This window comes from Furipterus horrens, unplaced genomic scaffold (genome assembly GCF_987537825.1).
Source record: "Furipterus horrens unplaced genomic scaffold, mFurHor1.1.pri manual_scaffold_13, whole genome shotgun sequence".
NCBI classification, from domain to species: Eukaryota; Metazoa; Chordata; class Mammalia; order Chiroptera; family Furipteridae; genus Furipterus; species Furipterus horrens.
The window spans coordinates 44,083,694-44,096,001 of record NW_028327183.1 but is presented as its reverse complement, the minus strand read 5'-3'; the positions used below and the strand labels follow the sequence as shown (position 1 = coordinate 44,096,001).

The window sequence follows — 12,308 nt, the reverse complement described above, 5'->3', positions numbered from 1 at the left end:
CTAAGGGACCAGTGGACGGGCTGACAGGCGAGAGAGGGCCTCTACCAGTGAGGCTTTGGGCCATTTGGGACCTAGGAAAGGTTGCCTGTGGGACGGGTTTGTGGGACCAGTGGGAAATGCGACAAGATTCTAAGGCTAGTTCCAGTCCCCCTTCTTTTGGAACTCTGTCTTAACTTCGGACTTTGTTTTACTTTGGTTTTGGAAGAAAATTAAGGTTTCCTAGAGAGAGTTAAAACTTCACATCAAGTGGGAAGGTAAACAATGAAAAGTGTAAGGCATGGAAGTGCCATTTTAGGGAAGGACAAGGATTTTCCTTCGTGCTTTTCATTTTTCTCCCTACCTGAGCCCTCTGGAATTTGGCATTCTGAAGGCGTGAGTGTTGACATAAGGGATTGAACCTACAACCTAGGTATGTGCCCTGACTGGGAATTAAATCCATGACCCTTTGGTGTACGGGACGACGCTCCAACCAACCGCATCACACCGGCCAGAGCAGGAAGTGTTGCTTTTAAAAATGCCGATTGCACCATGTTCGTAGCAGCATTACTCACTACAGCCAAAAGGTGGAAGCAACCCAAGTGTCAATCAACAGATGCAGGACAAACAGCACATGATGGAGACAGACAATGGGGTTTCTTCAGCCTTAAAAAGAAGGACATTCTGACGCACACGCTGTAATGGGCGTGATGCTTGAGGACTTTAGGCTCAGTGACATAAGCCACTCGTAAAAGGACAAATGCTGTAGGATTCCTCTTATCTGAGCTACTCAGAATAGTCAAAGTCATGGAGACAGAAGGTGGAATGGTGCATGCCTGGGGCTGGGAGAGGGGAAAATGGGGAGTTGCTGTTTAATGGGTCAGAGTTTAAAAAAAAAAAAAAATCACGCACACACACAGAATGATATAAGATTTTATTGATTTATTTTTAGAGAGAGCGGAAGGAAAGGAGAAAGAGAGGGAGAGAAACATCAACGTGTGGTTGCCTCTCGCACGCCCCCAACTGAGGACCTGGCCCACAATCCAGACATGTACCCTGATTGGGAATCGAACCAGCGACCCTTTGATTCACAGGTCGCTGTTCAATCCACTGAACTGCACCAGCCAAGGCTAATGGGTCAGAGCTTTAGTTTTCCAAGATGAAAAAGACCTGTAGATTGGTTGCACAACACTCTAAATATGCTTAATGCTAGGTTAGGATGGCAAAGTTTGTGGTTGTGTGTATTTTACCCCAATATTTTAGAAAATAACTTTGGGTTCAGGGTTCAAATTCCAGCCCTGCCAGTTACAGGGTATGTGGCTTTGGGCAAGTGTCTGCACCTCTCTGGGCTTCAGTTGATGGTGATCATCTCCAGGAGTCGGAAGAATTAAGTGGGTTGTGGTGTTAATGTATTGCAATAAATAACATCAATAGGCCTGACTGGTGTGGCTCAGTGGGTTGGGCATCGTCCTGCAAAGTGAAAAGTCGCGGGTTTGATTCTCAGTCAGGGCACACGCCTGGTTGCAAGCTCCATCCCCAGATGGGAAGCGTATGATTGTTGTTTATCTCCCTCTCTTTCTCCCTCCCTTCCCCTCTCAAAAAATAAATAAGATCTTTAAAAAAAAAATAACATCGAAGCCTTGGCTGGTGTGGCTCAGTGGACTGAGCACCAGCCTATGAACCAAGTGTCGCTGGTTCGATTCCCAGTCAGGGCACATGCCTGGGTTCGGGCCAGGTCCTCGGTTGGGGGTACAGGAGAAGCAACCGCACACTGATGCTTCTTTCCCACTATTTCTCCCTCCCTTCCCCTCTCCTTAAAAATAAATAAAGTCTTTAAATTAAAAAAAGGTCACGAATGCTCAGAATTCATCACGCCCTGAGTGTTTGACTGCCTCTGACCTGCAGTGCCCTCTCGGGCTTACTTGCGCCTGCTGTACCTGGGTTGGGGGTGTTCTGGGAGCTCAGCTGGGCAGCTCTTTCCAGGGCGGGGATGGCGTGTTGGTTGCTTGAAAGTGACCATCGTGGGAATAGTTACGCCACAGAAATGGGCAAATTCTACAAACCAGGGTTTCGTTTTGGTTTTTGTCCTCCAGATTGCTGGTTGTTGAGAGTTCATCAGCCACCCCTGTTCCTGAAACAGGAGAGCAGAAGGTTGGGACAAGCCCTCACCTTGAGAGTGCTGTCCCCAGGGGCATTCGGGAAGTCTTTGGGGGTGTTTTTAGGTGTCACCATGGTGGTTTGAAGCTATCACCACATTTAGCGACCAGGGCAAGCAGCCAGGGCTACCGAGTTACGTAATGAATGAAGAATCGTCCCACATCCCCATGACTTTTGAAGATCCTGTCAAACATTCTTGTAGGTGAAAAATCTGCTTCTGTCTCTCTGAGCCCAGACTCTGCCTGGCATATGTCATAAAGCTCCCTTGCTTGGGGAAACCAGGTCATGTGCCCTGTGGACTGTCCCACATTCTGGACTTGGCTGTTCATGTCCTCACGGTGTTGATTCACTGGCAACTTTATCCTCCTGTTTTCTGAAAACCGGCGATTGCGGTGAGAGGCTTGATCAGATTCAGGCTCTCTTTGGGGGATGGGGTGGCAGGGGGGAGACTCGTAGAGGGTGCTGGGGATCTCCTGCCACCTCACACGAGCCCAGAGGGGCTGTTTGTTCCTCTCTCGGTGTTAAGATTGTTGGGGGACTCTGGTGGTGCCCACCTCATGCCCCCCAGGGAACTTCCTCGTCAGTTCTTCCCTGATTTTGGCAGTGGTACACAAGCATTGCCTGGACCCATGGATGTACCATTAGGAGATGCAAAATGGTCACGTCCCAAGAGAATCTTTTCTGACATAAAAGAAACAGAGAAAAGTTGCTATTTTCCAGGTGTTATCCCAAGATTCCAGCCTGCCTGGTTTCAAATTCCAGCTTCTATGACTTTCTAGCTGTGTGACCTTGGGCAAGTTCCTTCACCTCTCTGTGCCTTGGTTTCCGCCTGTGCACCACAGGGCTGCTGAGAGTGTCCGCCTCCCAGAATTGTGAAGATGGAATGAGGGTGGTAGACCAGATAAGTGCTAACAATTGTTTGAAAGAAAGACAGGACCCTGAGCGTGCTGAGAGTCAGAAAGAGCCTGGCCCATGGACTCTACCCTCTCGTCCAGGCTGCCTTCCAGGCCTGCCGCTCAGCAGGCAGGTGTGGAGGGAGGACAGGCTCACCTGGCTCCTGCAGCCCAATCACCCCGCCTCTCATCAGCTCCCGGGAGGCCAGGGCGGAGTTTCTCTGCCACAAGGAAGGAAGGTTCTGGAGATTTCTTTGTGAAGAGTTGACCCCAAGGGGAGTGAGCCCACTGAGCCTCCCCCCGAGGCACCTGTCATCGGCTTTTCAAGTCCCGCAGCCAGAACCAGGTGAGAGGTGGCCAGGGGAGGTTGCAGCCTGCAGCGCACGCACACACAGGCAAAGGGGCAGAGAGCTGGGGAACAGGCTTGAACGCAGGGACTTGGCAACTGGAGACTCAGCCGTCCCCCCCTTGGCCTCTGATGCCTTCTGGGGTGCGGGCCCACCTCGTGGCCTCCAGGAGCAGAGGGTCCATCCCTGGACGCCCAGGCTCCCACCTGCCCTGCACCCCCCGCTCCCGCCCCCGCCCCAGCACACCGGCATCTGACCTCCAAGCCGGTGCCCTCCTCTTCCTTGCAGATCTATTACGTGAGCCTCCACCCCTTCTGGCACCTTTACTACCAGAGGCCACCTGCTCTCTCCCTTTCCCCACATCCCTCCTGTCACCGGTTCCCTGCAACCAGCTTGAGAATGAATGTGCAGATGGAAAGGCCAGGGCTGGGTGGTGGAAACCAGAGTTTCCTGTTCCCCTCTTAGGACCTGCTCCCCCACCATGGGACCCACCACGGGACTCAGGGGCCCTCAGAGACCCCCAGCTGCCACCCGTACCACCAGGCCCACCATGGCTCCAGAGGCGACTTAATTTCTCGCTCCCTGACCCCACCCTGAGTTGCCCCTTCTGTTCTGGGCCAGAGAATAAAGTTGGGCCCGTCCAAGGGGTGGCCCAAGTCTAGCCTTCAGCTCTCTCCCAGAGCTGTGAACACAGTGCCAAGTTCGGGAACAGGGATGGACGGGGCAAACCTGCCCAGACTAGCTGGAGGGGAGCAGAAGCAGGCAGCTGGGTGAACTGAATGGGGCGACTGGAACATTCCGAGGGGGTGGAGGCTGGGACGGGGGAGCAGGGAGGGGTTTTCAGAGCAGTTGCAACTGGACTGTAAGTCACAAGGTGTGACCGGACTTGGCTTGGGAAGGAGAGGGGTTTTTCCGTGGGATCAGCTGGTGACCGCGTCTGGGGGTGGTTGGTGGGGAGGAGGGAGCCCAGGAAGGACTGTGAGCTGGGGGTGGGGTGGGGGGTGGGCAGGGCCATCTCTGGGTTTGGGAGCAGATGTGGGGGGAGCCAGGAGGCTGGGAACAGGCCCCAGCGGGGGAGAGGACGAGGCCGGGTCTGGAGGAGAGAGGAGTGGTAGAGACGAGAGAGTTTAAACAAAATTATCGCAGATGTTATGGCCGCATTTTTCTGAGGGACCTCAGAGGCCAGATTCCTCATTCAATGTTGGGCCTCCTTTCCATTCTGTGTCCTTTTATGAGCTCCCCAAAACACCCCCCAGGGAACCAGGACCTCTCTTCTCACCACATCCCCCACACCTCACCTGAAGTGTCTGGCTCAGCTGTAGGGACTGAGGGCAGATACCCTGATGGACTTCTGGACCTCAGAGGACTGAAGGAATGGCAGGCTCCTCCTATTGTGCCCTGAGCTTTCCCCACAGATATCATGCCGGGGGCTTTGGGCTTTCCTGATGTTGCTCCCCCCACCCTTCCACCCCCACCCCCGCTCCCCAGCTCCTTGCCCAGCCCTGGCCTTTCTCCAGTGTGCCACCTACCATCTCTGATCAGTCTCTGAGCCTCAGTTTCCTTTGCTTTAAAATCTTCAGAACCTCACTGCGAGGCCCCACTCCCAGACACTGGGTCCCCCCTCTGTGCCTCTCCTCTCCTTCCAGCCTCGGTCAAGGTCAGGAGGTCAGAGTCTAGAGGCAATTCCCACTTCCCTCACCCCTCAGCAGTGGCCCACCCCTCTTCCTGGGTGAGGAGGGGGGCAGGTATAAGGAGGTTGACATATATTGTTCTAGAATATCCTGCCTTTTTTTTTTTTCACCCAAAAGAAACTCTCTCTTTATTGTCATTTTGTCTGCTGTAAACAGATTTCTGGGGGACATTCAGGGACACCCACTGCCAGTCCGGGGATGAAGAGATTTGATTGTGAACTTCTTTCAATATTAAGTTTTTCACCCAGAGGGTGCTGGTAATGGAGACAAAAAATAAAAAATAAAAAAATAAACGGGGGATGTAGGGAAACGAGGAATTGGAGGCAAGAAGATGCTGGCAGACAGTTAATGAGAAAAGGAGACAAAAACAAACGAACAAACAAACAAACACAGGGGAAGCCAGACAGGGAGGGACTTAACAGAGGTGGAGGGCTGTGTTCTGTTTGAAAAAAAATTCAACTGAATACATTTAAGATCTCACTGACTTTATTCAGTGATTCATGAATCGGGCAGCATTCCATCAAGCAAGTAGAAAGGAGGTCTGAATGGCCCTGGCTCAGTGGATTGAGTGTCGGCCTGAGAACCAAAGGGTTGCCGGTTTGATTCCCAGTCAGGGCACGTGCCTGGGTTGAGGGCCAGGTCCCCAGTTGGGGGTGTGTGAGAGGCAGCTGATTGATGTTTCTCTCCCTCTCTTTCTCCCTCCCTTCCCTTCTCTCTAAAAGTAAATCAATAAAGTCTTTGAAAAAAATAGCCATACAAACTGAGAGACTTGTATAGGCAGAAAAGAGCAAGAACAAGAAAAGTTACACAAGGCAAAGTGGATTGGTTTTAGCAAGGGAATGGCAGGGGTCTGTCAGCAGATGACCAGGAGAGGTGACATAGGGCTTAGCATAAATGACTCCTTTTTGAGCCTGTTGCCTTATTCTTAACAGTTCCCCCGGTATATATATCCTGAGCACCCACTGAGTGTCCGATCCCCCCGGGTTGCTGTGTCTCAGTGGATTCAGTGCAGCCCTGCGAACCAAAGCGTCACCGGTTCAATTCCCAGTCAGGGCACATGCCTGGATTGTGGGCCAGGTCCCTGGTTGGGGGCGTATGAGAGGCAACCACATTTTCTCCCTCCCTTCCCCTCTCTCTAAAAATAAATAAAAATTTTTTAATTAAAAAAAATTTTCTTTTTAAAGTGCCGGGTCCAGTTTTCCAGTTTCCGAGAGCTGTGGGGGACACACAGGGAACAGAACGGACCTGTCTCTTCCTTCACAGAGCTGTGCGTGTGTGTAAGGGACTGAGCCCGAGAGAGGCTGCCGGGGACGGGCTTGGAGCGAGCGGGGACGGGGCAGAGCAGGCGTGAGAGACAGGATGAGGGGAGACAGGGCTGCCCTGCCTGCTGCTCTCTCCCTCTCCTGTCTCTCACTCTCTCCTGTTGTCTTTCTACTCCTCTCTCTGTCGGTTTCTTTCTCCCTGGCTCCGTTCTCACTCAGCCTCAGTGTCTCTCTGTCTTCCTTTCTTCCTGTTCTCCCTCTTCCTGGCTCTGTCCCTGTCTTTTTCTCTATTTCTCTCTTTTTTTTTTAAAGGTTTTATTTATTTATTTTAGAGAGAGGGGAAGGGAGGGAGAAAGTGTGGCTGCCTCTTGTGCGCCCCCAGCCAGGAACCTGACCCAAAACCCAGGCATGGGCCCTGACCGGAAATCGAACCGGCGACCCTTTGGTTTGCAGGCTGGTGCTCAGTCCACTGAGCCACACCAGGCAGGGCTCTCTATTTATTTATGTCTCTGTCCCCTCCCTCCCTTCAGCCCTCCCTCCCTTTCTTCCCTTCATCCTTCTGCCTTTTCATAACCATTTTCTTCAACTGCCATTGTTCCATGTCCTGTACTTGGCAGATTAGGAGCAAATGGAGGAGCCAACTTTACTCCTTGCTTTTCAAGTGCTCACAGGCTCATTGGAGAAAAGAAGAAACACCCAGGAGAAGCGGGAAATAGGCAAGAGGCCACGCCACAGGCAGCCCCCCTTCTCCCGGCTTGAGTGTGCCCTCCTTCTTCCCCAGCTTCCTCTTGCTTCCCAACCCCCAGAGAGTTTCTCTCCACCCAGAGTCAAGGGCGGGGTGTCCAGGGATCCTGTGGGGATCTGGACAGAAACGAGACTGCATGCGGCCTGGAGAGAACAAGGACCTGGAATCCATTAAGGGGACAGTGATACCTTCTGTCTCTCCCTCATGTTCTCCTACTCTTCCTTCCTTCCTTCCTTCCTTCCTTTCAGAGAGGGAGAAAGAAAGGGAGAGAAACATCAATGTGCGAGAGATACAGCAATTGGTTGCCTCTCACTCACTCCCAACGGGGACCTGGCCTGCAACGCAGGCGTGTGCCTTGACCGGGAATCGAACTGACGACCTTTCGGTTCACAGGCCGGTACTCAATCCGCTGAACCACACTAACTGGACCTGAAAAGGCCCTTTAGCTGCCAGGCCTACAATCAACGTGCCACCCCATTTTCTGCTTCTAACTCTAAATTCCTGAGGGAGAGTATCTGCCTGGTGCAGCTTATTCTCCTGAGTCAGGTCCCACCCACACACAGGGCCGGTATCAAATGATACACCATGGACTGTGTTTTAGTTTTTTGGTTTTTGGTTTTTGAAATATACACAAGGGTACCAGCCCTGTTGGATTAAGGCGCATCTTAGGGTGACCTCATTTTATTAACTTGGTCACCTCTGTCAAGACCCTATCTCCAAATAAGGTCACATTCAAGGTACTGAGGGTTAGGATTTCAAAATGTCTTCCTTAGAGAGGCACAATTCAACCCGTAACAGGCTGTAACAAGGTGTGTGGGTGGGGTGAGCAAAAATGTGCTACTTCTGTACAGTGCCGCCGCTCCCCCCCACCCCGCCTTGTTTGCTCATACTCTATTTCCCATACTTTCAACCCCATTAAAAATAAAATCAACCCTGGCTGGTGTGACTCAGTGGGTTGAGCACCGGCCTGCAAACCAAAGGATCACCAGTTCAATTCCCGGTCAGGGCACATGCCTGGGTTGCAGGCCTGGTCCCCAGTTGGGGGGCGTGCGAGAGGCGACTGATCGATGTTTCTCTCACACATCAATGTTTTTCTCCCTCCCATTCTCCCTCCCTTGTCCCGTGGTCCTTGGCCCAGAGCCATAGAGAAGAGCACCTTTTGCTGCAGGTGTATGTGTGCCAGGCACTGTTTTACTCCTCAGAGAAGCAAAGTCACTTGCTTGGAATCACACAGCTGATGAGTGTGGGGGCCTGAAATCAGCAGCCTGGGGCTAAAGCTTGTGTACTTAACCTCTGGGTCACGAGGAATCGGCCTTATCTGGAACTTCTGGGCGTGAGTGACGAGAGACTCTCCTGAGCAGCTGCTGAGCCACGAAATGAACCTTATACAGCAACCCAGCCTCTCCGGCGCCTTTCATTCAAGTCCAATGCGGGGTGGGACCACCTCGGGGTCTATTTCTGCTGGGGTGCAGCACCTCCAGCCAAGTTGGTTGCGTTCGAGTTCAGGCACCTTGCGGACCAACCTGAGTTTTTTCTAGAAAGATATATAACTTTCACTCGATCCTAGTGGCTCTGAGGGTTTGGATGACTACAACCAAAAGCGGATGCGTTGCTAAGGGAGGTCCCGTGCGGCTGTTATTAGCCATGATGAACCCTAAAGGGCCACACCCGCACAGCTCCTGGCAGCGCCCCAGGTGCCACCTGGTTCCACCCTGCTTGATCTAGCCCCAGTGTTCTCTTAAGGACGATTGGGTCCTCAATGCTTGGACTGGGAACTCAGGCCCTGAGCCAGACCGACTGGAAATCTTTTGTCTCTCATCTACCTTTGTGCAGAGCCTCCCAGATACCCAGCCAATCAACCCTGCTCTTGAGGAGGAGTTTTAAAAGAGTGGGTGGGGCCCCATCTGGGTAGCTCATCGGTTAGCATGCTGTCCAGATTCGCCAAGGTTGCAGGTTTGATTCCCGGGTCAAGGCACGTACAAGAATCAGCCAATGAACACATCAATAAATGGAACAGCAAATGGATGTTTCTCTAAGATAAATTTTTTAAAATATTTCATTTATTTTTAGAGAGGGGAAGGGAGGGAGAAAGAGGGAAACATCAATATGTGGTGTCTCTCTCACGCTCCCAACTGAGGACCCGGCCTGCAACCCAGGCACGTGCCCTGACTGGGAAATGAACCAGCGACCCTTTGGTTTGCAGGCCGTGGCTGAATCCCCTGAGCCACACCAGCCAGGGCTCCATGTAATCTTTACCAATAATAAAGTAATGACGCCAAGGGATCATTATTCTGCTTCTCCTTACTGACTTCTAGCCTCATAATGGCGAGTCAGAACCAGTTCCATTCCTGCTCTCACAGCTGCTCTGTTCTGCTGCGGCTCAGCAACAACATCTTTTTTTTTTTTAATATGCTTTTTTATGCTGTTACACTTGTCCCAATTTTTTTCCCTTTGTTCCCCTCTACCCAGTGACCACCCCCCCTCCAGTTGCCCCCCCTTAGTCCATGCCCATTGGTTGTGAATATAGTTCTTCTCAACGTCTTCCTCTCTACTCCACTCCCTCCTACTGTGCTTCTTAATTCCTGTACCATCTCCCTCCACTTCCCCCCTTCCCCCTCCATGCTGACGTCCTCCCAAAATGTTCCCCATACCTATGATTCTTTTCCCTCTCTCGTTGCCTACTTAGTTTGCCTTTGCTTTGGTTCCCTAGCTTCTGTTGTTGGTTGTTGTGATGCAGTTTTCATTTTAATGTTCATAGTTTTGATCCTCCTTCTCCTAAACCAGTCCCTTTCACATCTCATATAATAGTGGTTTGGAGCTGATGAACTCCTTCAGTTTTACTTTGTCCTGGAAGCACTTTCTCTGCCCTTCTATTCTGAATGACAGCTTCGCTGGATAGAGTAACCGTGGCTGTAGGTTGTTGCTTTTCATCACTTTGAATATTTCTTGCCAGCCCCTTCTTGCCTGCAGAGTTTCTTTTGAGAAATCAGCTGAGAGTCTTATTGGGACCCCTTTGTACGTAATTCTCTTCTTCTTGTCTCTTGCTGCTTTTAAGATTCTCTCTTTATCCTTAATTTTTGACATTTTAATTATAATGTGTCTTGGTGTGGTCCTCCCTGGGTCCAGTTTCTTTGGAACTCTCTGTGCTTCCTGGACCCATAAGTCTATTTCCTTCCCCAAGTTAGAAAAATTCTGCTTCATTATTTTTTTCACATAATTTTTCAATTTCTAGTTCTTCTTCACCTTCTGGAAACCCTATGATTCATATGTTGGCCCACTTATAGCTCTCCCATACGTTTCTGAGCCTCTCCTCATTTTCCTTACTTCTCGTTTCCTCTTTCTGCACTGGTTGACTGTTCCTTTCCTATGTTCTGATTTGTTTATTTGATCCCTTGTTTTCTTTCCCTCACCACTAGTTTTCTGTGTTTTTGTTCATTTCAGCAGGACTAGCCTTTACCCCTTTTCCAACTTGTTTAAGATCTGCTGTTAGGTCTGTGAGCATTTTTATAGCCAAAGCTCTGAACTGAGCCTCAGAAAGATTTCCTATCTGCTGGCCCGTTAGATTAGATATTTGCTGTCTGGTCAGCTGCGTGACTGGGATCTCTATCATGATCTGTGCCATCCTGACAGATTTGTGTTTATCTTTGCTTCCTGGGTGGGGCTGTCACACTTCCTATGCTATAGAGAGTGGAGCCCTGTGCACTTGTCCAACCAGCGACCCTTCTCCACACTGTGGCATTTTCTGTGGGGGCGAGGGTCCAAGATGGATTCTTGGTGCTCACTCACCACTGAGAGACCGGGAGCCTCTTCCCCCATCCCCACACCCTCTGGGCCTCACAGTCCAAGGCAATGGGGGTCTGCCTTCTCTGGCATTGGAATCGCAAGCTGACAGATCTGGTCAGCAGCCGGGGGTGCTCCCCAGGTGCTTCTCACCTCCCCTTAAATACGGGTGTCTGTGCTTCCCACTCTCCTGCCGCCGCCACCAGCACAGCTTGACTTCTCCTCCCCGGCTTTGCCCCTCCTACCCGTCCGGACAAACACCACTTCTTAATAACTTCATATGTTGGACTTCCATTTATTTTCTGGAACTTCTGGTTATTTCTGGTTTTGTAGTAGTTGTAGTCCTTCTTAGTTGTGGAGGGAGATGGAGCGTGTCAATCTAGGCCTCCATCTTGGCCGGAAGTCTCCTGTGTTACCACATTTTTGAAGTCTCATCCTTTTGGGGCCTTTGATTTGTTCAGGCGACAGATTAATTAATGTCTTCACTCTACAAACCACTAGGTCAAGTTTTATGTCCCAGGACAAGGACTTCTCAGTCCCCCCTTCCTCCCATGATACCACAGTGAGTCCCTAGTGCTCTCAGAAGTTCTGTGCTATGCTATCACTCCATTCCTGGAAAAAATTTCTGTTGGAACCAGAGTTGTTAAGAACAGGTTGTGCTCTGATTGGTGTGGCTCAGTGGATTGAGCATCAGCCTGCGAGCCAGAGGGTCACTGGTTTGAGTCCCAGTCAGGGCACATGCCTGGGTTGCAGGCCGGGACCCAGTTGGGGGTGGGCAAGAGACAGCCACATGTTGATGTTTCTTTCCCTCTCTTAATTGTCCCTCCCCCCACCCCTCTAAAAATAAATAAAACCTTAAAAAAAAAAGAGAGAGAGAGAACAGGTTGTATAATGGATTTCTTGGCCCAGAACTGCAGTTCTGTTGAGGACGGTGCTCATCTATTTAGGTGTTTTATGGTTACCAGCTCCTGCTCCAACCCCCTTTTCTTTCTATGTCACCTGTGGTCTCATAGAATGATGTTTATTTGGACTTCATGCCTAGTTCATGACACATAGCTCATAAATCATTACAGGCACACAGCTCATAAAATCTTAGCACTTCCCAAGTGATAAGAATGATAAAAGTGTTTTTGTTCTGAAAAGGAGACTCTAGATGGTTCTGAATGGGGTCTGACCACCAGTAAAGCGAAGTCCTTGCTTCAAAGATTGAACCTTTCCGTGCCACCCCTCATCCTCTGGGGGAGGGGGTTGGACTGAAGGTCGATTAGTCACCAACAGGCAATGACTTTTTTCCCTGGCCAGGGTCCATGCCTAGGTTGCTGGTTCAGTCCCTGCTCGGGGCACATACGAGGGGCAACTGATGTTTCCTTCTCACATCGATGTTTCTCTCCCTCTCTTTGTCCCTCCCTTCTCCTCTGTCTAAAAAAATAAATGAATAAGTACATCTTAAAGAAAAA

The 12,308-nt window shown here is 50.7% G+C and overlaps 1 protein-coding gene across 1 annotated transcript in view; it reads right to left on the bottom strand.

The window, feature by feature from the left end:
- Positions 1 to 895: 895 nt before the first annotated feature.
- Positions 896 to 12,308, bottom strand: part of MAMSTR (MEF2 activating motif and SAP domain containing transcriptional regulator) — a 29,454-nt gene continuing 18,041 nt past the window's right edge. Inside the window, exon 10 of the mRNA XM_090261347.1 lies at positions 896 to 2,814. Within this exon, the coding sequence (XP_090117473.1) occupies positions 2,714 to 2,814 (101 nt within the window). The 3' untranslated portion in view covers positions 896 to 2,713. The remainder of the gene's footprint in view (positions 2,815 to 12,308) is intronic.